This window comes from Apteryx rowi, unplaced genomic scaffold, assembly GCF_003343035.1.
Source record: "Apteryx rowi isolate R43461 unplaced genomic scaffold, aptRow1 scaffold_25, whole genome shotgun sequence".
In the NCBI taxonomy this organism is placed as follows: Eukaryota; Metazoa; Chordata; class Aves; order Apterygiformes; family Apterygidae; genus Apteryx; species Apteryx rowi.
Window position 1 is genome coordinate 1,900,831 of NW_020448863.1, and position 24,833 is coordinate 1,925,663.

General features: G+C 38.4%; 1 protein-coding gene across 1 annotated transcript; it reads right to left on the reverse strand.

Moving 5' to 3' along the window:
* Positions 1-2,108: 2,108 nt before the first annotated feature.
* Positions 2,109-22,280, reverse strand: LOC112966595 (solute carrier organic anion transporter family member 1C1-like). Its single transcript, XM_026066893.1, has 14 exons — positions 22,170-22,280; positions 21,397-21,538; positions 21,155-21,287; positions 19,522-19,652; positions 19,151-19,297; positions 15,095-15,193; positions 14,090-14,332; positions 12,731-12,895; positions 11,111-11,306; positions 8,493-8,658; positions 6,041-6,222; positions 4,625-4,689; positions 3,351-3,468; positions 2,109-2,331 (listed from the first exon to the last, which is right to left on the reverse strand). Exons 1-14 carry the CDS (start codon positions 22,278-22,280, stop codon positions 2,109-2,111), a joined length of 2,121 nt encoding a protein of 706 aa, XP_025922678.1.
* Between the last annotated feature and the right edge of the window lie 2,553 nt (positions 22,281-24,833).

Genomic DNA, 24,833 nt, shown 5'->3' on the forward strand with positions numbered 1-24,833 from the left:
AAATGCACATCCTTCTTACCAGCTTCAAAACTATTTTCTTTCTTTCTAATACTACCCACGGTAGCGTTTATGCTATTATTGATTTTGGGATTGTTATGAAGAATTATGTTGTCCTATTTATTTGAAAAAGTTTGCTACATCATGTTGCAAGTGGAGTAAATATCTGGACATCAATTATCAGATCTGACCAGAACCTCAGCTCTAGTCTTACATCAATTATCGAGATACCCATGATAAAACATTACCTATTGGGAAAATCAAACAATTAGGTGCAAAAGATACTCTCATCAGAAAGCCTATTATATAAAAATCTATGTATAGAAGTAAATATCTAAACAAGAGAAGTAAAAGGGAGATGATGTTAATATGAGTCACCTGCCTAGATCTCTTCCTATATACCTAGTGCAGATCAGGAATATTTCTAGAACTACCAATATGTTTGCTCAATGTTATAACATTATCAGAAGAGGGAGAAAGACACACCATAACTTTCCTAGAGTAAAATTCCTGGGATTTCTGGACCTTGAATTTTTCTTTAATTATTCCCAGACCTAGCTGCAGTATTGGTACCATCTGTTCTAGAGTAGCTTTCATTCCTGTTCCATTTTAACACACATTGCTTTCCCACATCTATTTACAGTTTATAATCAAAGTTGTGATTGCAAAAGACACAATGTCTGAATGTGCTGGTCATTGTCTTTAAGCAATAAAATTCAACCAATGGTATCCCCAAGGCCAGGATCTGAAAACCTGGCTTTCAGTAAGTACTACCTAGACCCTTTTTCCAGGGGCTTCAATTCCTGTGTTGGCACCTACATGGGACAGGTGGTAGAAGAAAGATCAGAAGATCATTTGATATGGAGAATCTCTCTCGTCTGCCCTCTGCTCTGTTGCTTTCTCCTATAGACGGTAGTACAGTTTCTTTTGTATTAATACAGTGCTCCCTTCCATGTCCCAGAGAACTTTAAGACTAGGAAGGAAGCTTGTTTCCTACTTTTAGGCTTTTGCATGGGACTTCAGGGAGTACAGAATACACTTCAGGAAGGAAAGCAAAATATCTGTGGTGGTGGAGATAAAACCTACGGTGATCTTGCTAGGCATATTTGCTCTCCTTGCACAGCCACAGAATGAGATCTGTCAGAGAAATATCACACCAAGTATCTTTCAGAAACTGCTTTTTCCCAGTAATAACTACAGAAAGCATTCTTTATTAAAGATTTTCTCTAAAGTAGTCTGTCCATGGAAAGACCTGAATTTTGAAACTTTCAGCACTGTATTTCAATGCTTACTGGTGGTTCCTCAAAAAATGAGAGAAATCTCTATATATGTGGCCATTAGGACACATATCTATATACTGCAGTCATTAGGATAAATCTGCCCACACCAAAAAAACAAAACAAAAACAAAACAACTTAACTTCAACATCTATCAATTTATTGCATCAGTTCAGAGTAATTTTACTCAAACCCAATACTGAGATGTGTTGCAAAATTAATACACTATTTTCTTTTGTTTTCAATCCACTTTGATTGCTTACTGGTTTTGAGCCAAATCCTGATGTCACTTTCTTGTTCAGAAAGTGCTCACTGATGTCCATGGGGGCTCTCATCTGAGCATGGGCTGTGGGACCAGGTCGGTAACAAGGATCATCAACCAAGCAACGAAGTCCATCACAGCAAATGGGCAAGTATAACTTGATTAGCCATTTAGAAGAGTGGGACTAGATACAAGGCAAGAGGACTTGAAATAAAGTTGGTTAAAAACAGGAAAAAAGCTTATTATTGTAGATTTCTTCTTTTTAATTTCTCAATTGTATTCAAAATTATGATACTTAAAAAATTTTGGCCAGTCCTATAGTTGGTCTAGAAAGAGAACTGGGGGTAAGGAAGTTTGCGAGTTTCCTTAAATCTTAAAACCCTTTTTTCTCTATTGTTTGGGATGGGCAGGGGAAGAGGATATGATAAAGTAAATTAAAATTCAACAGTTCAAAAACATTTTTTCTTTGAATCCCCAAAATGTAAACTAGCTGTTAAAGTCAGTAATAAAACCTCTGTTGTGCTTAGAAAAACTGGCACATACGCAGAGTTAGAAAAGGACTTGTTTCTTTTTCACATACAAGTTTCTTCACCGTCCTCTGAAATTCTTGCACCAGGCAGAGTTTCTTTTTTGTTGCTATTAACTGGTTCTTTACTGGTTGGATTTTCTATATTTTTAATATCTGTCATCTCTTTGCTGTCTGGTTTGAACCGTTTCATTATTAAAACATAGAGCACTATGTATAAGAAACAGCATCCTGCCCGTAGTCCTGCGATGAGTCCAAGATAGATGTTTCTGGAAAAAAAAGCAACAAAACATGTTGCTGCTAGCAATGCTTGCCACTTCCGAGTGAWATCATGAAAGATATCAAATACAATTAGGCATAGGCATTTATTCTTAGCCAGGCATTGATCCATGTTTTGAGAAATAACAGACAGAAAACAAACAATCTGATGATTTTGATTCCCAGACAGGCCCTGGTCTGGTCCTACATTGCTAGCGGAGATGCTTCCTGTGTGAACAGTGCTCCTTGTCCATGGACCACATTTCAGGACTGGGATGGGGGAGCTGCGCAGCTGGGGCCCCGCCGGCTCTCCCAGACGACACCAAGAGCACGATATCGAGCTCCTGGCCACAGCACTTAACACACCAGCAAGTTTCTGCGTCCCTTCTCCAAGTGCATTTTGTGACCAAATCTCTCAATAACAAAATCCTACAATAACCTCTCATGGTAGACTCTTGACCTGAAAACACTCAATGTGTTTTTCAGCCCTGGGTTTTCTCCCTAGTTCCAACCCTTCACATTCACACAAAAAACTCCCCAGTTAAAGGACAGTTCAGCTGGGGAACAGCCTTTTGGCCTGGGGAGAACAGCTGCTTCCAGAAAGTGTTAAGTCTTTAACTGGTCCAGGATGACCAAGATGTACTGGGTAATGGAGATGATTGAGATGTCTTGTACATCAGTAAGGAGAGAAATGAGGAGGTGAGGAAGAGTGCCTTCAGTACTACACTTATTCTAGGTCGCTCAGTCTCCCCAAAGCACCACAGAACTCTTCAGTGCACTAGGGCTTCATTAAAGATACAGATTTTGGCAATGTAAAGGAGTGTATTGCAATGCTGTATGTCAGATTTAATCTAAATCTGTGGCTTATTTGAGCTACTAAGGTGTAGTCAAAAAAAAGGAGTTTTGATGCTTGTAGTGTCCTAATCCATTTCTGGACAATTCTCATGGGCAAAAGTATACCTCAGTCCTCAGTGGCCAAAGCTGCCTCAGAAGCCAAGTTCCCAACTCCTTGCTGAAGATTTCAGCTCACCTGAACGCTTTTGTGTCGTAGACTCGGCAAGACCCAGATCCCCCGCAGCTTTTTGTTCCCCATTTCAAGCAGGTCTCATCTATTAAGGCACCAAAATAAATAGGAGCTGGGAGTCCTCCTGCAAAGAAAAGTCTTATTACATGATCTCAGAAATAGAGAAGTCAGAATTTAAAGTCATAGTGAAGAAATGGCAAAATGAATCTCAGTGTAGGTTTCTGCTGCAACAAAAAGGAACAAAACAGCCCAGTCCAGCTTTGAGATAACAAGACTTGTGAATTTTTTTTTAACCAAATACTGAAAGGGAATGGAGTGGATGGACAATTACAGCATTGTAATTTTTCAGTTCCAGTTCAGGGGAAAAAAAGTTAGTAATTCCACTTTAATATTATTTTTACCAGAATTTTAACTTCTGTTGTTTAAAGAAATAATATAACCAAAACTTCTTTGTCAGTCCCTGGTGTGGAATTATGTGCCATGATATATTAATATATATATGTATAAATATACCTATTTGGGTATTATACAACTGTTTGCCATTAAAACGGTTAATTCAGTGCAAAGGGCTCAATCTAAGCATTTGGTCAAAATCAAATATAAAGTGAGTGTGTTGCTGGACTAGAACTTAAAGACAGTCATAATGCTTTAATACAATGAACTAGCTATTTCAGGGGTAATGTGTGGTTTTGTGAAGAAAGCTATTTCCTAAAAGCATGAGATTGATTCTCTGCAGCACTCAGCTAAAATACGGAGATTAAGGGAGAGAATCAAATGACCAGAAGGGCTTATCTGCATGGGGAAAGTTTCAAAAGGTAGGACATGCTACATGTCTGAGGAATGGAATAGTTACTTCTTGTAGGCCAACACAAGAAGGAAAGGAATAGGTAGACTACATGCTGACTGTAAGAAAAGTGGTCAGCAACAGGGAGCATGGGTGTTAAGGGCATCCAGACTAATCCTGCTCAGGTAGCTGTGCCTGTTAATCAAAAAACACCCAAAGCTACAATGCAGTTTCCTTCCTTCACCTGATTTCTCTGCTGCACAGAAAACATTCTGAAGAGATAATTATAATATGTAACTATATACCAGGAAATAGGTACCAAACTCCTTCAAATATTTTGAAATTTGTTTTCTGCTTGTAAAGAAAAGTGTCATACAGTAAGTTTTGGAGAATTTCTTTTGTTCTGGCCTAGAACAAGGACATCCCACCAGCTAACTTTGGGTTTTCTCCTCCATTGCCTATTTGAATTCCAAAAGAAAATGAAACAAAGCTTTACCTAGTACTCTACCACCTAAAGTTTCAATCCCCACAGCGAAGGATTTCAAGTCTGGGGAAACAGATCTGAAAAGGAAACAAAAATAATACATTGTTTTGATGTTTTGGGGAACAGTAGACTAAAGTAGCTACACTGATGGCTGTGCTGTGAACATCTGCACCTGCCCCATCCCAAGAGTATTGTGGCTTACCTAGCACATTTCACCGGGGCTCTAATTGAAAACATTCACCAAAGTTAAAGTTCAGATGTTGAGCCTCCTTCCATTGATTTCAGTGGATGAACTCTCATTGGGCTAAATGGGAGAACCTTCAGGAACTACTCTTGAATCCAAGGAGAGCAGGTTTTAAAGACTTTTTGGAAAGCATACATGCAGATAAAACCCACCTGGGCCTCTAGCATTTTACGGAGAGACAGTGACCATGAGTTACCTGGTTATAAAAGCACCTCATTCCTACCAGTGGAGATAAGGCCTGTGTCCATCAGGCAGATTAGAAGAATTCACAAAAAGAGCAGAAGGGAGCACTGAGCTGGCACTGGGGCAGACAGGACATTTGCTCTGACCTGTCTGTTTCCCAAACTGGAGTTTTTGCTAGGCCAGTATATCATATCTTCTTTCCAGCACTATTATTAATAACTGTTGATTATATGCACTAGCTGTCTGACAGCTTTCCCCAGTAAAGTTAACCTTGTCTGCAATCCAGGCAAGAAGTAAGAACAGCTGGACTAAGAAACACTGCAGAAGAATCAGCAATTTAGGGAAGAAAGTTAGCTAGTGAAGTGCCCTGCTTGCTGAAGATTGTAATTCACTTGTAAGCACAAGTGGAAAGAAACTTCCATGTGAAAGGCACAAAATATTGTCTTTTCTTCTAAGTATAACATAGCAGTGTTGCTTGACAATCAAGGGAACAAAAATAAAAAATTACTGCTGATAACATAATTCTGTTTATACCAGCTCTAGATAAAATAGACTATTCAACTTTTCACATATTTCCACAACACAGACAACATTCTGAGACAACAAAGCTTTTTGGTAAACCTCTTAACAAAGGTGAATGTTTCTTTCTTGAGTAAGGTGAAAAGTACAGCCACTTTGGAAATGGGGTAGCACCATATCTTATTTCAAGTTCATTGCTCTGTTAAACACATCCCTCTTGTTGGAAGTAAAATGTAATGTACAGAATCAGCATAAGGCCTACCCATTATCAAAGTATATATTAGGTCTTAAAGTGGAATTAAGTGGTGGATAGACATTCCGTTATCCCTCCAAACAGAGGCGGATTTTAGAGAACAGGGAAAGACACACAACCCCAGTTTGATCAGAATGCCRTTCCTCAGAACAGGAATGAAATGGTAGATATCGTACTTTGGTTCTCTTTTCCCCAAGCTTTAGGGTCAAGGTAAGGCAAAATATTTCACCTAAACATTATCATATATGTAGGAGTGCCTCCTAAGCATAAAATAAATGCACATGCGGCCTGTAATGCTAAAAAATAGGGAAATGTTTTGGTACAGCTTTCTCTTTGGCATTGTCCCAAAACTGCAGAGGAATTGCCAAGTCCATGTCCTTGTCCTTCCACACAGCTGCAATTGTGAAACACCTGAAAGATGAGAAGAAAAATTTATTTAATCAGAATTCAGTGTATTCTGTGTACTACCTATTAGGAGGTAGATTTTTCACTCCGTGTAACAGGCAGGCTGTTGTTTATGCTGAGAGAGCCTCCCTAATCGTCTTTGCAGACTGATGGCCAAGTACATTGGTATGCTCCAGCCGCTCTAAGCTGCTCCAGACACACAAAGCAACCACGATTCTGGTTTCAGCCGTGCTGCTGCTAGGACAGAAAGTGCTCTGTGTGTGCTGAAGATGGGCCAAAGCTATAAAATTCAGACATGAAGTCTGAAGCCATTCTGACCAGGGATGCTATGAAGTACATAAAATAACAATAAAGGTATAGATATGGGCCTGAATGCGAACATGTGTATCTATTATTATGTATCTAAATCAGCATTTGGCCTTGGATTGAAAGTGGGCTGTGTCATAGCCATTGAAGCCAGCAGGCAATGTGGGTTCGAATGCCAGTCCTACTGATGTGAAGCATGAGTATATGGCTATGCATATCACCAAGGCAGAATACATCGCCTGTCTTTTTCAGTATTGGTATGAGAAGTCATTCGTGCTTCTGCCAGAAGACATGGCCATTCACACAATTAATATGACAATTTTCTTATTTTTCATTGCTTTGCAAAACAACTTAAGGGAATTTTCAAAGCTGTATAGTAATGGTTATTTGAATGGAGAGGTATGACTAAAACTTTGAAAATGAAAGCTAATGGTCTAAACATTCAGCATGTGCCATAACATCCTTAATTTACAGCATTTGGAAGTTCTTATGATGGGTATGTATAGGCTCAGACTAGGGTTCCATTGTAAATATTCATATATTTAAATATTTGTATTTGTAAACTTTTTGTATTTGTAAATGTATTTGTATTTTTTGTATTTGTAAATATATTTTTTAATTTTATATATTTAAATATTTGCATAACTTAAATATTTGTTTAGATATTGTTTCTGGCTATAAACATGATAACGTAAAACCTGGGGTTGAGCTCTATGTATTTTCCCTGTAATGCAAAGCCTTTTCAGATTGATGTTGTGACATAAGGAAAGCTTAGTTCAGCCACCTAGTCTTCATAAGCACTTATCTTCAGCAAGGACTAAGGATAACCCAGTCAACTGCTCACTGAAGCAGGCCAGGACCTTTCACATGATCTGATGATGATGCTCAACTTTGAGGGTCATAAACTGCAGCAGAAAAGTAGTAGCAGTTACAAGAGCAGCAACAGACTAAATGAAGCAGATAATCTGGTCATGCAGTGTCATCTTAACTGCACTTACATGAAGATAGACCTTGCTAGCTCTTTCCAGTGTAATTTGCAAAGAGCGAAACATTTCCTAGGGCTCTGGACCYACCTTTTCTAAATCCAGCTGTGGCAGTAATAGCAATCCTGTCCCTGATGCTGTTAATATCTCCAGCAAGCAGTGCCAATGAGTGCTGTTTACTTCACATCAGGCACAATTAACTGTTTTATGTTGCTGATCCAAGCCAAACCAGGCAATCTGGCCCAATGTGAACTAAAGATCGTTCACAAAAAATGTTGGGGTCTTGAGGATGCTCCTCTGCCCWTGACCTAGCTGACTTAAATTAAAGTGACGGAGCCCTGCTTAAAACTTTGCAGGCAGTTTAAGCAGAGGTGAGCACAAAGGCCTACATTTACAGGTCTTCCAGCTGTACAGTTTAGAGGTAGAACCTATTTAAGTCAACACAGCTGGGCTGACTGAATCCCTTGTGCAGCTGCTGCTCCACTGCTATGGCAGCTTGGGAAAGCAGGCAATTCTAGTACCATTCATACTGGTTCATGAAAACAGCACTCACAGTTTTATACAGATCTGCACAGGATTTGCTGATACAATGACAAAGGTAAAGGTCTTCTAAAGCAGACCACTCTTAGCTGTGTTGGACCTATGCAATAAGAGATCTACTGAGAAACTTAAAATGAAATTTATAGTCATCTTGCTGAGAAGAAAATAATTTAAGCTAAATTTCAAAATTTAAAATAAAAGCATTCAAGAAATTTTAGTCAAGAGTCTGGGAGTTTTACATCTCTCCTGAGTGGCTTGCTTACCTCTTCCCAACTCTTTTTGAAATCCTACCTGGAACCTTGCATTCACTCAGTTACTACTTCATGGTTTAACAGTACGGACTGGACATCTGTCTCCATGGGATTTCTTAATCAAAAAGCCCCCCAAAAAAGAACAGATAGAGAAATCCAGTTATATGAATAATCATCTGTCCAGCTACACATTTACCATATCCTTTCCAGTTCCTGTTGATGATTTACACCCAGCAAAGCAGGCTGTCATGTAAGTGATCCCATTGTCCCCACATACAGGGTCCCACTGGTTCATCTTGCAGCTGCAGTCAGCATTGCAACTGGCTATGAAGCTGTTTTGGAGGGACGAGAGTTGTTTTAATCTGCAGGAAAAGATCAGGAAGAAACAAAGGAATTATGTAGTTGAATTATAACTTCAGACAAAATATGTGAGAGTAGGTAGGAAAAAATGAGAAAGTGAAGCAACGCTCGTGGACAGATATCTGCTAGCATCCAACAGCATCCAATAGACTGTGAAGCTGTTGTATGGAGACTAAGCAATTGTCAGCTAAACCAATGTTCTCTTAAGAGCTCATCTCATCTCATCATGTATTAACAGTTTTATCCACTATTGCTGAAAAGGCATGTAACTCGCAAAGTAGGTATCCTTGGCTTTATTAAAGGGTAGGAGAACATGAATAAACACAAACTTGCAGGGAATATTTGATATTACTTTTTCATTTGAAAATTCAGTCCAAGAGAAAGAAAATCATACCCCAAATCTCTATCACCTTTAGACTAGCCATGCTCTTCCCTAGTGGTGGAGAGTTTGCCACATCTGCATGTTGGAAGCGGTGATATAATACTTTCCATAAAACTACAGCAGCAAGGTGTCCCTGACATTTGTTCACTGGATCAGAGCAGGTTAGTGGCAATGAAAGTCAAGGATGTCTGAGGGCGAAGTGTTGCTTCCACCTCAGCTCTGACCACATGCAGCAGCAGCTCTGCCCCTGGGCCAGGCTTGAGTTGTTTCTTACCAGATCTCATCTCTTATGGTACATTATCATGGACTTTTATAGCTTTCATTTTTATTAGAATTTCTGTAAGAAACATCTAAACTGACGCCCAAGGTGCTAAGCTAAGAGGATGGCAACAAGAGCTGAGAACTAAAGAAGTGGCCAATGGCTCTGCAGGCACGGTAGCAGGGCTCTATTTTCAGAAAGTGTGAAGAGCCCACAATCCACAAATCACCCAAGCTTTAAGGTGACTTACATCCACAGATTTAAAAAACATGACCTGAATTCACAAATTAAAGAAAAAGCGTTAAAAATTTTCCTTTTCTTCATCCCTACCCCTAATCCAAAACAAACCTCATGGGAGCTACATTTCTCCTAAAGTTTTTTAGGATGGAAAATAACTGGTTTCCTTTTAGCCTTTGCTGTGATACGGCTGGTCTTCAAACCATAAATTATGAAACTGGTGAAATAGTATGTGTCTCACTTGACCAGAGAAGTCTGATCACATGATAAATTCTCCAGTCACTCCCAACTGTCAGGGACTAGAAAAACTGTAATTGCTCTTTCAGTATTTGCTATCTTGGTATTTCTGGCTTATTCTTTAGTTCTGTCTACAGCATCTGATGTTGCACTCTGCCACAGTAATCACCACTGACTAAAACTGACATCTTTTGCATAACTAACCTCGAAGCTGAACTAGGTTTCAGGTTTGCCAAGATACCTAGGTATTTCCCTGAACATATGCTCAGTTTCAAGAAACACAGGCCTGAGTTTCTGTTTGAACTGAAAATCTAGCAAGACCTGCCGGATTTAGTTTAATCCTTTAAAACCCCTTTAAATTTGTCAGACCAGCCTGAGCTAAATTTACACAGTAGGCAAAATGTTCTCAAGAAGGCATGACCCTGGCCCTGGTAAGGGAGGGGGAACTTCTGTTTGGGCAGCACATGCTCCTCAGGTAACCAATCTCTATCTTTCAGTGGAAAAAAATAGACTCAGGTAGGTAGGTAGCTCCAGATACTAAGGGAGGCTGGTATCTAGCAGTGCAGGCTGATAACTACTGAGCTAGAGAACGGTGCCTTCTAAACGTAAAGCCATTGGGGTGCTACAAGGAAGCCACCTTCAACACTTTTTATACCTCTCACTCCCTATGGGGCCTATTTGGCCTAGGAGGCCAGCTTTAAATTAAACCTTTGAAATAAAATATAAACATTTCAATTACTTGAGATCAATTTCATCTCAGTGATTTGCYAGCGTACAAAGTTACCTTGCCAATATTCATCAAGAAACAATTTCCCCCCCCCCCCAAAAAAAAGTCCAACTTAACTGAAACTTGAAAACCAAAGTCATAGTATTCTGCACATCCCCAACACTAGGTATCATTTCAGCCTGTCAAGTCTGTTTTAACTCCTAGGATCCTCTTGTGTGTGTTACTAGTAAGGGAGCGATGAAGTGACATAACCACAGTAGCTTCACTCTCTGAGCTGAAATGGCACTGATTGACACTAACAGGTAACTTGGTACACTAAGGTTTCAAAGACAAATTAATCAGCTTTTAAACATACAAATATAAATATATCTTTGACACAGAAGGCTATAGCAATATGCTACAGTAAATCAACAGAGAGGCTATATTTCAGAACTCATCCAAATTCAGTTTAAAATGTTTTCTAAATTAGAAGGTTCTTAGTGCAGATGAGATTATGAGCCCAGATGAGATTATGAGAGTAAAAGAATTCAAGTGCATGCAAAATATTCTGAACAAGAGAGGAAACAATTATGGCAAGAGGCAAAACCAGCACAAACCCAAGGGAATACATACCCAGAGTAGGGCACTGTCAAACCAGCCACTTGGAGCACCTCACAACTGCACGTAAAGTACAAGAGATTTAAGAGATATGCTATTATAAAGGTGATGCCCGCAAACTTTGCCATTCCAGTTACATGCAGTTTGAATTTCTTAATCAGAAAGCCTCCTAGAAACATCCCCAGGATCGTGATGGGTAAAAGTATCACACCTGCAAATAAAAGGCAACAGAAAGATGTTAATTGCTGCCACTTAGACCCTTTTTAGAGTAAATATCTGATACTAATAGTTCCCCCTCCACCCCCCCCAAAAAACCCAAACCCCCCAAAAAACAAAAAACAGATACTGACCTTTTTTCAGACTGGTCCTTTGACATTCTATGAATTTTTCTTACCTTTAACTAATTTTTATTATTTCTTCATTTTCTTCCTACTCCCGTTATGGTTTTAAAAAGCTTAATTCCTCAATATTCCCTACCTTTTTTATTGTACTGTTGTTAGTATGTATACTGATGTAACAGAACTTATACAGGTGTCTATTAGAAAATGGAGTATATAAGATAAATGTCATAGCTCATGGGAACTTTTTCATCTAATGTAAACCATTACACTTCCTGAAGATTACGAAAAGTCCCAAAAACAGAATGTGAAAGGAAGGAATGTCTGGTTTTGTACGAGATTCCATTTTGCTCTGAGACTGAATCATGGAAAGATTTTCACTTAGATTTAATATCTGTTCAACATTTCATAAACTCCAGCCCTAATATTTACGTGCCAAATAGAGAGCTCTTACTTTTCTATTGTGAGGGGTTTGTAATTCTCTGCATGTTTTTTTTTTTTTGTCATGCTGTTTTTGTAAAATTTTACCTGTATCCAAAAAAGAGAAAGAGGAAAAAAAAAGTTCTTTCCACTTTTGTACCTGACTCACAGCAAAAGCAGACCTGCTTCAGATTAAAGTAATGGAATACAGGTTCTGCAATGTCCTCAAATACCCTGGGTTTTCTTGCCAGTTTATGAGACCATGTTCATCCAGCGCTGCAAAATATTAATATTATTCAGCTTTTTTTTTTTTTGTAGAAAACTAAAATGAAATTATTTTTGAGGAAACTGGCAAATAAAAGAATTTTGAGATGAATGAAATGACTTGAAATTTTACACTTTGTTTTTTGATTGTTTATATGGTTTTGATTGTTTTATAAAATTTGTATTTGTAATCAAAACTGAAGAACATATGAACCAAACTGTTATTCTGGAAAGGAAAATCAGACATTTCTTTGGACATTTTTGAAAGTAAACAATCTTGGATCTTTTAGTTGCTATTAGTTGCAGTTTATGKGGGGTTTGTTTTCATGAAGATTGACACAAATTCACAATCCCAATCTCATTCTTTGAAAAAAGCTTCAACTAAAAAATTCACCCAGTTCTAATAATGTACTAGCCCACTATATTAGGAACACCAGGAAAATTTACACCAAAATTAACATCCACTTTCAAAATACAGCAGGAAACTAATAAACGTCCACACAGGTTTTTTTAACCCCGAAAAGTTCACAGGAGCTCTTCTTAAAACAGAGGACAAAACAACAAAGAAAATCTTCCTTTTTGATTTTAGAATAAAAAGAAGACAGGTACCTACCAATTAGAAAGATGGCTCTTGCCACAGATACATTGAATTGCTGCTCCATAAACTTTGTCTCATAGGTTATCAGTCCAACAAGAGAATTGTACTGCAAAATAGTGAGGAGCACGTACACCAGGAAAACTGGGTTTCCAAACAGCTTCTTCAAAGTTGGTAGGAAATCTGCAATGGAGAGGTATATGCTGTACACCCTGCTAAACACAGAGAAGAGTTGTTTTGGCATCTGTTAGCTAATAAACCTAACCTTGATTTAATTAATAGCAGGACATAATTTTTTGCCTATCAAAATATATGCTTGTCAAAGTGAGAATTTTCCCAGTTGCCAACACATGATTTACAGAGTTACTGCTGCATGAAGCAGCAATGATGAATGGTATGGTGGATGCTGGACTGGGAATCAGAAATCCCAAATTATCTTGTCTGTAACACAGGACTATTCATCAAAGGCAACACAGCTTGCAACACCAATCATCAATGCCCAGACAGGAGAATGCCCCAACATTAAAATTCTCTATTATGTACTAAGCAAAAATTTTGTTGCCTAAAGTAGAAGCCTTCACAAACCACGTGAGAGCACCACACGTGGTACCAGGGGTGGCATTAGGAGAAAGGGATTCGGAGCGCCTGGCTCAGCCAAAGGCAGGAACCTTTGCTGGGATCCTTGATTACAGTACTTAAGTCCATAAAATTAAGCAGTGAAGAAGAAAAGCTTGTGATTAGCCTGTAGTCTAGCTGTTGGTACACTTGCCTAAAAGATCAGACTTCAAAACACTTCTCAGGGAAGCATCCTATACACTAATGGGTACACGTGCATACATATGAATAAAACTCTCGTGGGACTGAGTCCAGCACTGGGTACTTGGCACTGATCTTGACTGTAGTAGGTTAATTTATCAAAGTCAGCATAACTGAGCTCATATACAGGAACCATGAATTCAGTGAAACCCCACCAACTGCCAATGAGGTACTTAGCCCCATGTTTCCCTCCCATATGTTGGCCTCAGTTAAAGAGAAACCTGCCAATAGCGAATTGCTCATTGATGAAGGGCTGGGATGTTTCATGCCCTCCCCCTTCTTATGGTTATAGCTGTAACACGTTGTATGACAACTACTGTGTTGAACTGGGAAGTGCTCAAAGCAACAGCATGAGCTTTTTCCAACTGTCTGACATAGCAGGAGGACTGAAGCACACCCTTGGCACTCAAGTATAATATTACAATTTAGAGAGAGCACTTTTGTCCATCATTTGCACTGCAGTAACATGCATTTCACTGCATGTTGTGCAAACCCATGCTCAGCTCAGAATGAACCCATGGGAGAGAATTCATGTGCAAACACTTGGCCGTAATCTTTCACCTTTTACTGCCTCAGAGAACTTTAACTGTGGCTGAACTGAGGGCTCTATTTTACAATGATCTCCCTGAACAGACACAGGGAAATGACTAATCTTCTGATTTTCATCCTCTCCTTCTTTTGGTAAGGAGTACGGCAGGAACCAGAAAGGCAATGAAGCTATGAAGCTGACTGCTCCACAGATCAGTAATCCAAGCCACCAGGCACCAACCCAGCGGGTGTCCTTAGGATTTATACTGATGGCATCTGTAAAATACAGAAAGACAGGAAAAGAGATTAAATACAATAGAAAGCAATTAAACTTTAATTTAAACTTTCATTTATAAGATTTAAACAGCAGGAAAAAGCAGATTTATATTTCATGTGATGACTTAAAAGGCAGCTTGTATTAAATCAGTCCCATGCAGTCAAAAGTAAGAAGTGCCAGTGTCTCCATCTGGACCCATGGTGACCTTTCCTGCTGCAGACTAGCCTTTTAATACCTTCTGTGGGGATGGGTGACAGCAAGAGAGCCTTTTACCACCAAAAAAGAACGTCCCTTTCTCAATTTCCCACTGTCCCCTCCTTCTTCCAGCCTCAAACCCAACAGGTTTATCCTTGAAGTTCCTCAAATTTTCCTGGGACAGGAGACATATAAAGAGACATAAAAAAGTGAATTGGACAATGAAATGGGATTTCATATGGATCTTTGTTCCACTTGTATTCAGAGAACCTAATTTTTGCCAAAAGTCCATGAACAAAAGGCCTTCACCATTCTCTTAAAATGGGGATGGCCTTTCATTTGTTCATTCATTCTCAGCTACTCAACAAAGGTGTAATAAGGGCTGTCCCAGTCACAATACAGTGCTGGAGATGTAAATCAAACAGCAATAACATCAGCTTCTGAGTAGGAAAAACCTTTAGAGAGTCCCCCTTTTTGGAGTAGTAACCTGGGAATGCACTGTTAGTATGCAGGTTCCTATACTGCAGCCCTCTCAGCTACTAGAGCATCCCCTCACTGTCTCTTACCAATATCCACAATGCCAATATCGACCCACAGATTGGCGCAGAAAGATCCAAGCAGGAAGCCCAGGGTTGGCCCAAACATCCCCGCAGATCTCACAACGCCTGTAACAGGAAGGAGGCACAACAAGCAAGTGAGGAAGACACTATGTGAACAAGCATCCTGCTCCTCTGAGGAGAGGTATGGAGGAGACTAAAACAAATGGGCACAGACTGTTTGAGAATGTCTAAGGGTAAGTCTTTTAGAGGCAAGAAAATAAACTGTAAGCCCCCAGACCGCTATTTGCAACATGAAGTGGGCTCCTTCACCCACAGAGGGCTTTGCTGAAGGCAGTGGGCTCTCACATGGACTCCCACATGCATTTTAATTGGCAAGGTCTGGGTCGCAGAACAAATATGAGGAAAAAGAATCTACTGCAGTGATTTTTACCCACCTCTTCCTCAAGTTCTCTCCTCAGATTTTTGTATTTCTGTTGCTCAGTTTATGGCAGTTAAAGAACATACAACTCTAGGTCCATTGAAGGTATCATAATTATGTTTATAACTCGCATGATGTTTTGTGATTTTAGAATTCAGAACTTTTCCCCTTACTGTATTTTCAGGTCATTGTTTAAGTAACAGCAGTTCTATTGACAATGTGCATGCAAGAAAACATGTTTTTGAAGCACATTTAAATGATAGAGGCAATAAAAGTGAACCCTGAGAATATTTTCATTGGGCAGCAAGGAAATATAAATCCGGCTGTATTTGAATAAAGTACCTTAGACAGAACTTTTGTTGATTCATTGAGCAGTAGAATAAGCAAACTAGTTAACGGATGAATTAATACGTACTTATGTACACACTGTGTTGTTTTACTGCGGAGATATTTCACTCATTAGTTTTGCAAACTCACTGCTGAATACAATGATTGCTCAGCTAATGATCAGAGACTTCTGTAATGAATTCTTACAATGTAATTTAACCATATGAGTTTTCTTCTTTGCTTCATTACTTCAGTTGCATATTGCTTTCATTCAGAGCTCTCATTCTAATTCTTTGGAAAATCTGGCCTTTTAGATTAAATTCTGATGCTAAAGCATTTGACTTGTGTAGAGTCAGGATTTTGACACTGRAAGTCAGGAAATAGCTCTTTACATTTATCAGTCTAGAGCACATCTTACTGCTCCGCACTATGAAAGCTCATCTCCAAAGTTCAGATACTCAGTGACAAATTTCTAAACTAAACAGGTAAAAAACCCAGCACGCCAGTATCAGCAGCCTGGTATTTTACAGCATATGTCTTTAAGATACTATAAGTTATCAGGTAAACTAAGAAGAACAGGTGCAATAATTTTGCATATGCGTAAATAAGTTCTTAACTTTCACATTTGCATAGCTTTTAAATTAAAGAACAACTTCATTAATCTAATAAGCTTACACCTACATTTGATAAGATAAAATCAAATAAGTTCACTGTGATATTTTCCTACTATATTTTTGTATTTATCCTTTGTAATTAATAAACAGACTGAACTGTAAACAGTAAATCACTCAACGTATCAATTAATCAGCTGCTGCAAATAAACATACCTCAACCTAGCCTTTGTATTGACGAGTAACTATGACATACAACTGGTTTTAAATTTTACAACATACATTGGCCTCAGACATGTTTTTATTGAAGCCATTGAGTTCAATAGATACAGGATTATATGTTAGTGTTCAACTCTGTGATGTAATTTCATTCATTCACAGTCTCTCTTTCAGTGAGAAACCCATGGAAGTGGAGTACACCTCATTAAATAATTTTAATTGCCTATTATTCCTCTTAGAGAATGCTAAATCTGATAGCTACTGATGTTAATTAACCATGTCAACATTCAGTTTCAATTACACTCAGAAACTGATTTTAAAAAAAATTGGCCACCAAAAGCTTATAGCATGGGCCAGATCCTCAGAGACATAGTGGCAGCTCTTCTAGAGGCACCTAAGCAGGAGTTAGATATCTGAATACCATGAAATACCTAAGTTAGGTGATTAGTATGGGAGAATATTTATAAAAATAAGCAGTCAATCAGTCTCAGCCTTTCAAAGTTTTACTCCAACAAAGTGCATTCTCAGAGCAAAGCAAACTGGTCAGAGCCTTACAGTCCTACCTCCTAATGAATACCAGTTGCTTGCAGACAGTGGGTCAGGTTGTTATACCTCATAGTCATACTGAGCAGCGACCTGACGGGGAAGCACTTTTTAGGACTGTATGCCGTGTACGGTGCATCATACCAGCAAGGGCATTAACTCAGGACCACGTTGATGGCCTGGTAGAACTACATAAATTAAAGGGCTTGTGTAAAAAGATCAATTTTCTGTCTTATATAATTCTATAGTAAAGTTATCATCCTCTATTAAGTTCTGTAAGGTAGTTAAAACACAAAAAAAAGCGTCGTTTTTCCCTTTCTGTTCCATTCTATGGCAGCTCAGGGTTTTATTACTCTCAGCTGTCATCTGCACTACAGCTCTACCAAAAAAATCGTAATGCTGTATTCTACTGACATTTAGTGAAAAGCTGTCTCTGCCACAAAGTGGCATAAATAGTGGCACAATAGTGGTAGTAATCTACACTCTTGCTCAGCAAAACATCAAAGAGTAGGAGAAGAAATGGATACACATGAAGCTGATGCTTCTGCCTCAGGGTCAAATAACGAGATCAGTGTTCAAAATTCAACAGCAAGGCTTGACTTGATTTTTTTTCATTATAGGACAATACCTATTAAATATTTGAGAAAAATGCTGTCATAGATTGACTCAGACAACTGATAAAAATGAGATATAAAAGGAGTCAGAATGGGTCAAAAAGTGGAATTACAAGCCTACGATATTTCAGTGTTTTCTTTTTTGCACTTTGGTTAGTCCATTAAAATATTGAAATCTTTTAATTGAATAAGGCTCTGAAAAAATCTGTTCAGAATGTTAAAATGAAACATTTGGATACTCCATAAAAAAAAATATTTTGTTTCAGTTGCATGACCCAAACAAGTTTTCATTTGGTTGAATCTATACTATTCTCTGCGTCTCCTTCTGCTTTATATTTTCGGTCTCATTTCACCAGTAGCTCCCAACACATCACAATCTCTCCTAGATCAGACTTTGACAAGAAAAAAATTCAGCTGTACTTTTTAAACTACCTTTAATTATAAGCTCAGAGGTGATTAGAAATATTTCTGATGAGCGGGGAGTGGAACTTGTATTTTTGTCATCTCCATTCACAATATTTCCATTTTCTTTAAGCTACAGATTTCCTCATCACCAAATGAAGACATTTTCAATGGCCTTACCTTGCAGCCTCACCCATTGAGTTTTTCTTGAAATTAGTATGGTGTCTGACTATCTCTGTGACCAGTTCAGCTTCACCAAGTTTGTTCTGGGCAGCAGTTTCAAGAACCTTCAGTCACACAAAGACTCCAAGGTATAAAATCAAATTGGCAATAAATCAATTTGCTTGGGTGTAAGGCTTTCTGTCTTGGGCAATAGGGTATCTTTCCTCAAAACAACAACAACAAAATCCCAATTAGAAGTGATTTGTTACAACATCCTAGCAAGGGTTTKGTTTCTCCTTAGGTAACTATTGGCATTAAAAAGCTTTCATCAGTAAGTATGCTGCATGTAAAATTCAAAATGTGACCTAAAGGCTCTGAAACACATGTTTACATTACTGTGATTAAGCATAACTCTGGTATTTGTGGATAGGTGATTAGGAAGAATTTATTCTCTGAAGCTGTGGTACTGAAGGTGATATGCTAATGCCAAATATGAGTAATAAATACTTGTAGAGAAATAAGTATCTAACCCTGTTTCTTTTCATCAGAGAGAAAACTGGCACATGTAGCAGAAGCCAACTGGAGAAAGCAAGAGGAGCCTCTGGGAAATATCCCTCCAAGACAAAGATGAGATTTCTTTAGCACTCCTTATTTGTCTCTGCACAACAAAAAAATAACCAAAATAGAGTAGACAGATTTTTTGGCTTTGCTACAGAAATCTTAGAGAAAAGAATGTCGAAAATAACATCACCCATTTGGATATTACCTATGTAAAATGCTGAGTTTTCTTCTTTAGAAAAATCGTCAATATATGAAACCCCCAATGGCATAACTGGTGCTTCTCCAATTCCACGTAAAAGGTTTCCCATCAACACAAAGAGCCACAGATAGGAACTTGATGTTTTCTCACATCCTGCAGGCCATAAACATTTACACTTTTGTGAACATAATTCTGAGAATACTTTTTTGCAAAAGAAAAATAACATAACATAAAATATTTTTGTACAACCATAGTATGGGTTTGTACATATCAGGGTTTCTAATAGGGGTTTCACTATTATGCTTTCCAAAAAAAAGAGGGTATATAAAATGAGGATAAGCAAAAGACAGGATTCCAGTGTCAGATTTTTTGCTTACCAGAATTTTTCGCTTCTCTTGGTGTTTCTGTAGCATCTAAAACTGGATGGTCCACAGACAATGATGCAGAGCAAGCTGATAAACTTGTAGAAGAGTTGTCCACAGTAACAGTTATCCTTTCATAATTATAACTGGAAAACAACTGCGTAAAATACAACTGACATATGAAAATCTCTGTTTTGCAAGAAATGAGTATGAGCCTTGGGGGGCAACCCACCTCCAGAGCTTTTTTTTAAAAAAAAAAGGCAGAAAAAAAAAAGCATCTTCATGTGGGGACTGCACAATGTCTTCTAATGGTTACCTAGTTGCTAGGCTAACTGCAAGTTAGTATTTTTCAAGATGCTGTGACCACTCTGACACCAATATTTTCTTCAGTTAAAGAGCCAAAAAGTTGCTCTAAGATAAGGGATCATTCTTTAGACACAATAACAGAGATCCACCCACATCTGCCTACATACAATAGTGCTGATATTTTTCCCTACTGGCACCCCTTTTCTTACCTATGTGACAGACATGTAATATAGAAATAACTCTATTAACTTAAAATTAGCTGTCTCAGGATCTAATAATAATCTGTCTGTGTCTATAAAGAGATTAACACAGGCTGCAAAATCCATGTCCCAGGTAGGCTGTATTTAGACAGTCAGCTACTACCGCAAGTCTGCTGAGTAACCTGCAGCTGGCTTGAGTAGAATTCACTACACTGGGGTGAATGGAGAGCAGATATTCCTTCTGGTATTCCTTCAGATATTCCTTCTGACAATGCTATCAGCTGGTGGCATTTAATATTATGGTGGACAACAGTGAGGCCCCCACGGCCACTGGGTTTTGCACAGGGTTGTGGAGAACAGGTAATCTTCAGGACTCATCTGTGAGTTTGGAATAAGTCAGAAATTTCCCTAGCTCTGCTTCCATCCTGTGCTGTACCCTGCTATTTCACAGGCAGGGCAGTGACTGTGGCCACTTTCTGCACCACGGTCCCCACAGTCCTCCTTCTACGCTCTCTTTATCATAGGTGTAAGTCTTGGAGCTAAGGAAAATATACAGATAAATAATTTTAATTTTTGAGAGACAGAGGGGCTTTATTTTCAACTACTGTTCAGTAAGGCTGCTGAAGAACTGAAGAGGGAAGAACTGCTTCTGACAGCTATGTAGGCACTACAGCTTAGATCCTAAGGGCCTTTAGATACTTAACTCTCCCTGAGATCAGTGCAGAGTAGGTACACACCTTCATAATTTTAAAGAGCTCAGCATAAATAGCCATCATGGAGAAAGAGACCCCTTCCAACAAGATCTCATTAAGAGTTTAAGTATTTAAAAAGGAGCACATCTAAAAAAAAAATCTGTGTCTATTTACCTGTTTCATGTGAAAAATTCAACTCAGTTTATACATAATTCTGTAGCCATACAAAAACCTTGAACTTCAGGTTTCTCTCTTACCTACCTAGTAGAAAGAGCTGTGCTTTCAGAAAGGAAATCAAAAAGTCAAAATTAAAAAAGTCCACCTACTAAAACCTTCTACCTATCTGGAGGAATCTACTATTGTCAAGGTTTTAACTGAGATATTTGATAAAAAAAAAAATCATATGATCAAGTTCAATTACTACACACTGTGAAAACTGTCCATATTTACCGTCCCATTAGGAACTGAGGCATCACTGATAAAAATGCTCCAAGTGACATGATGAGACATCCAACAGCAATTACTTTTGGTCGATGAACTTTTGGTCCAAGATAACTCACCAATACCATTACCATTAGGTTACCTGCACCATCAGAAAAAGGTATCAGTAAGATTACAAAAGAAAAGGTGTTTGGGGGGAAAAAATGTGTTAAGAAGGAGTATTTTTCCACTCTCCCAGAAAGTACACATACCTATCTCAAAGCTGCCATCAATGATGCCAACAACTGATGATGAAATTTCAAATCTCCTTTCAATTTGGCTGGTCATGCTCTTCATGTAGCTTCCAGAAAATCCTTTGGCAAAAAAGGAAAAAGCTAGAGCTCCAAGAAATATCTGAAGAGAGAAAATAATGGGGTTTGCAAAGAAACAAATTTTTCTTCACAGCTGGATGGCTCAGCAATCTACTCAAGGAACACAAGAATCGGATACTTTGTTTACTAATTCTGCATGAAGAGGTTCTTTCCACTGTTTTCATTTAAACAGATGTTACGTACTTTACCTTTGGTGGCCTGCACAGCCCCTTTTACAATGAAGAAGAAAGTTGAGAGGCGTTGACTCTGTGCACTTTCTACCTTTCTACCACATATTGTTTTAGCTGTTTCCTTTTTTGGAGAAAACTTGCAGCATAAAGCTGTTTCTTATTGGTATTATTACTATGCCATGTTCTTATTACTCTTACTTTTTCTCTTCTAAAAATACAGATAAAAAGATGTAGCTGCTTTAGCAATTACTACTATGATTATACCACATCTGTAAGGCATTCATTAGCAAAATATGGCACCATCTCTTAACTGTTGAATACATCTATTGAATTTGAGGTGCTTGGAATCACAACCTAAAACACTGTTTCCAAAACATGTAGTGTAAAATACTATCTTACAGAATTAACTACATTTTGATAGAACTTGAAATTATGTTTTTCAGTATTCTAAAGAAAATATATGCTGAGGGCTACTCTCCATACCTTTAACTTTGAACAATTATGGCACATGCGCTTGGCAAGAACTGCTCTGCCATTGTTGTCCTGCAATGGTGGTTTGTCTTTAAGTTGGTCAGTAGTGATTCTCCCATCCATGATTTTCCTCCTCTAAATTTGATATGTAGGTTTTCCTGTTTGGAAGATATGACTGTGAGTCACTATTATTTACATAGCAATAAAAGCTTCTCCAATGTTTTTCAGGCATGCTAGACAGTGAGACACTACTTGAAGCACTTACACAGTAAAGTTTTTTCTCAGAGGGGATCTTGAGCAGCGTTCAAAGTGTCATTATAATGATTTAAGGGTTGCTGCACCTGCTTTGGAAAATCTGCTTTTTAGGAGATTTCAGTACCTTGACTGAATTAATGGGAATTTAGAGATAACTTTCTCACAGTTTTTAGAAATCTGTACAGAGAAGGAAAGTCCCTGAGCAGCTGGAGGCTAGGAGAGTATGTCAGAGAAACATCTCCATTGTGCTTGAACTAATTCTTATATTTTTCCTTAGGCATCTGCTTTTGGTCACTGTCCCAGGATAAATGAAACTTTGGTCTGATCCAGCATGGCTACTGATATTACGTACTATTCACAAAGATTTCCACTGACTTCATAATCTATGAATTTGCAGAAATAYTGAACACTCCTCTGTACATTTCTGGCAGTACTCCTATGAATAAAAYTATTTATTGGATAAACGTTTGTAGAATCAGACCCTAAATGATGACAGAGGAGTAAATAAAGCAAGGAATATGGTAAAGAAAAAGATGTATTAGAAAAAAAGAGGACAAAGACTAAAAGAAACAACGGTTATCTTCAAGGCATATGGGCCACAAGTTTCTGCAAAAAAGAAGTTAAATGTAGCTATTTTAATGAGACTGCCAAATTTTCTCATTAAAATTTAACTCTGATACAAGGAGTTGTCTTAGCTACATGAGTTGATGTAGGTTAAGCTGATTAGGGAAGATCTGCTCATGGGGAGGATCTGAAGTGAAAACAAGTAAAAAAGGCCTATTGCCAAGTTCCTGTGTCAGAAAACTGGTGCAAAAGTATTGAAATCAGTGAGTTAGCTCTAATATGCATTGGTATAAATATTGGCTTGCGACATTTTCTGCCCATTGATATCTCAGATATTCCAGTTTGTAGAAGTGCTGAATTCCTCCGAGAACTTATCAAAGTCCTCCTCCTGCAGGCCTCGGAGGCCAGCTGAGCTCTGAGTTTCAGCCCTGTCATGAGGTGTCATGAGGGCTTTTAGACACTGGAGTTGCAGGGCTACTGCAATGTCACTAGCTAACCTGTAAGGATCTCTCTGTTCCCCTGGATTGCTCTGTTCTCCCAGGCGAGGCACTTAGAAGTAATTTGGTCCACCCACACTCAGAAAGGTCAAAGCTCTCTTATCCCCCCAAAACCCAAATTGAATTACTCTTAAAGACTGTGAATAGGTGCTAATGTCTAATAAAGAGTTATAAAGCCTCATAACCACTCACTTCAATTTTGTCATTTTTTATTCCAAATCTTACTCCAGGAGGACCCACCAAAAGTAACTATGAAAAGCAAGCACATGTATATTACTCAGTACTCCACATAATATGAAGTTACTAAAAGGATCCAACCTTCCTTAGACCATTTTTAGCAGCTTGCAAATCAAAAAAAATTGAAAACAGCAGTTTTAGATAATTAATGTATGATGAATTCAAACTTACCCCAGTCTTTACAGGATGTTAGCTGAAAGACAGAGTTCTCTAAAGCAGATACATTCTCTATTGATTTGTATTTTGATGATGATTAACTTTGGGAAATATCTGACTCTGTTAAATAAACAGTATTTAAATCACTGACCTGGTTTTCTTTTCACAATATTTAATGTTATGCTGCCAGCCTAGTAGTATACCTTAAACATATAGAAAATGCTGAACTGTATGAACTCACCTTTTCCTCTGCCTAATGAAATAATAGTATTTTCAGTGACAACTCTATAAAAATCTGGACTTTGGCAAACCAGTTAATCATTGATACCAGCAGTATTTAAAATAAAATTAATGAGAAAAAACACCACAAGATTTAATTAACGGCAATTTTTTAAAATGAACTAATGGGAATGAATAACTTCAGTACAGAGGGATAAAACATCCCACAGCTGTCCACAGTGCTTATCCTTTAAAAAAAATCTAATTGCGGACTTGTATTTTTGAACTTTAGATAATCTCTTCCAAGTTTAGTGACACTGAGACGTACGCGGACCCTATTCTGTCCTGCACTAGCATGCAGCCATTAAACAAACAAACAGATGGAAAGAAACAGCAGAAGAGAGAGGGCAAGAGAGGTGGGGAGAGACAGAGAGATTCAGAGAGAGAGACAACTTACTTTGTGTCACTTCTGTGTCAGGCTGTTGCTTTCCTGTGCCCAAGGGCTTTCAGGCTTGGAGCCAGAGCAACGTCACTGCAGAAGTGCTGCCTACTCGCAGAAGCAGAGCTCTCCACCACATTTTTTTAAACCCTGGATTTCCTTCTTACGGTGATTGCAAAACTTTCCCACAGTCAGTGATACAAAAGCTTCGCAAAAGAAGGCAGGTTTCTTGTGCTGTCATTACTTTGGCAGTCTATCTGCCAGCCTGCTAGTGGTGCCAGCCTCTCCCAGGAGGAACAACTTGTTTTC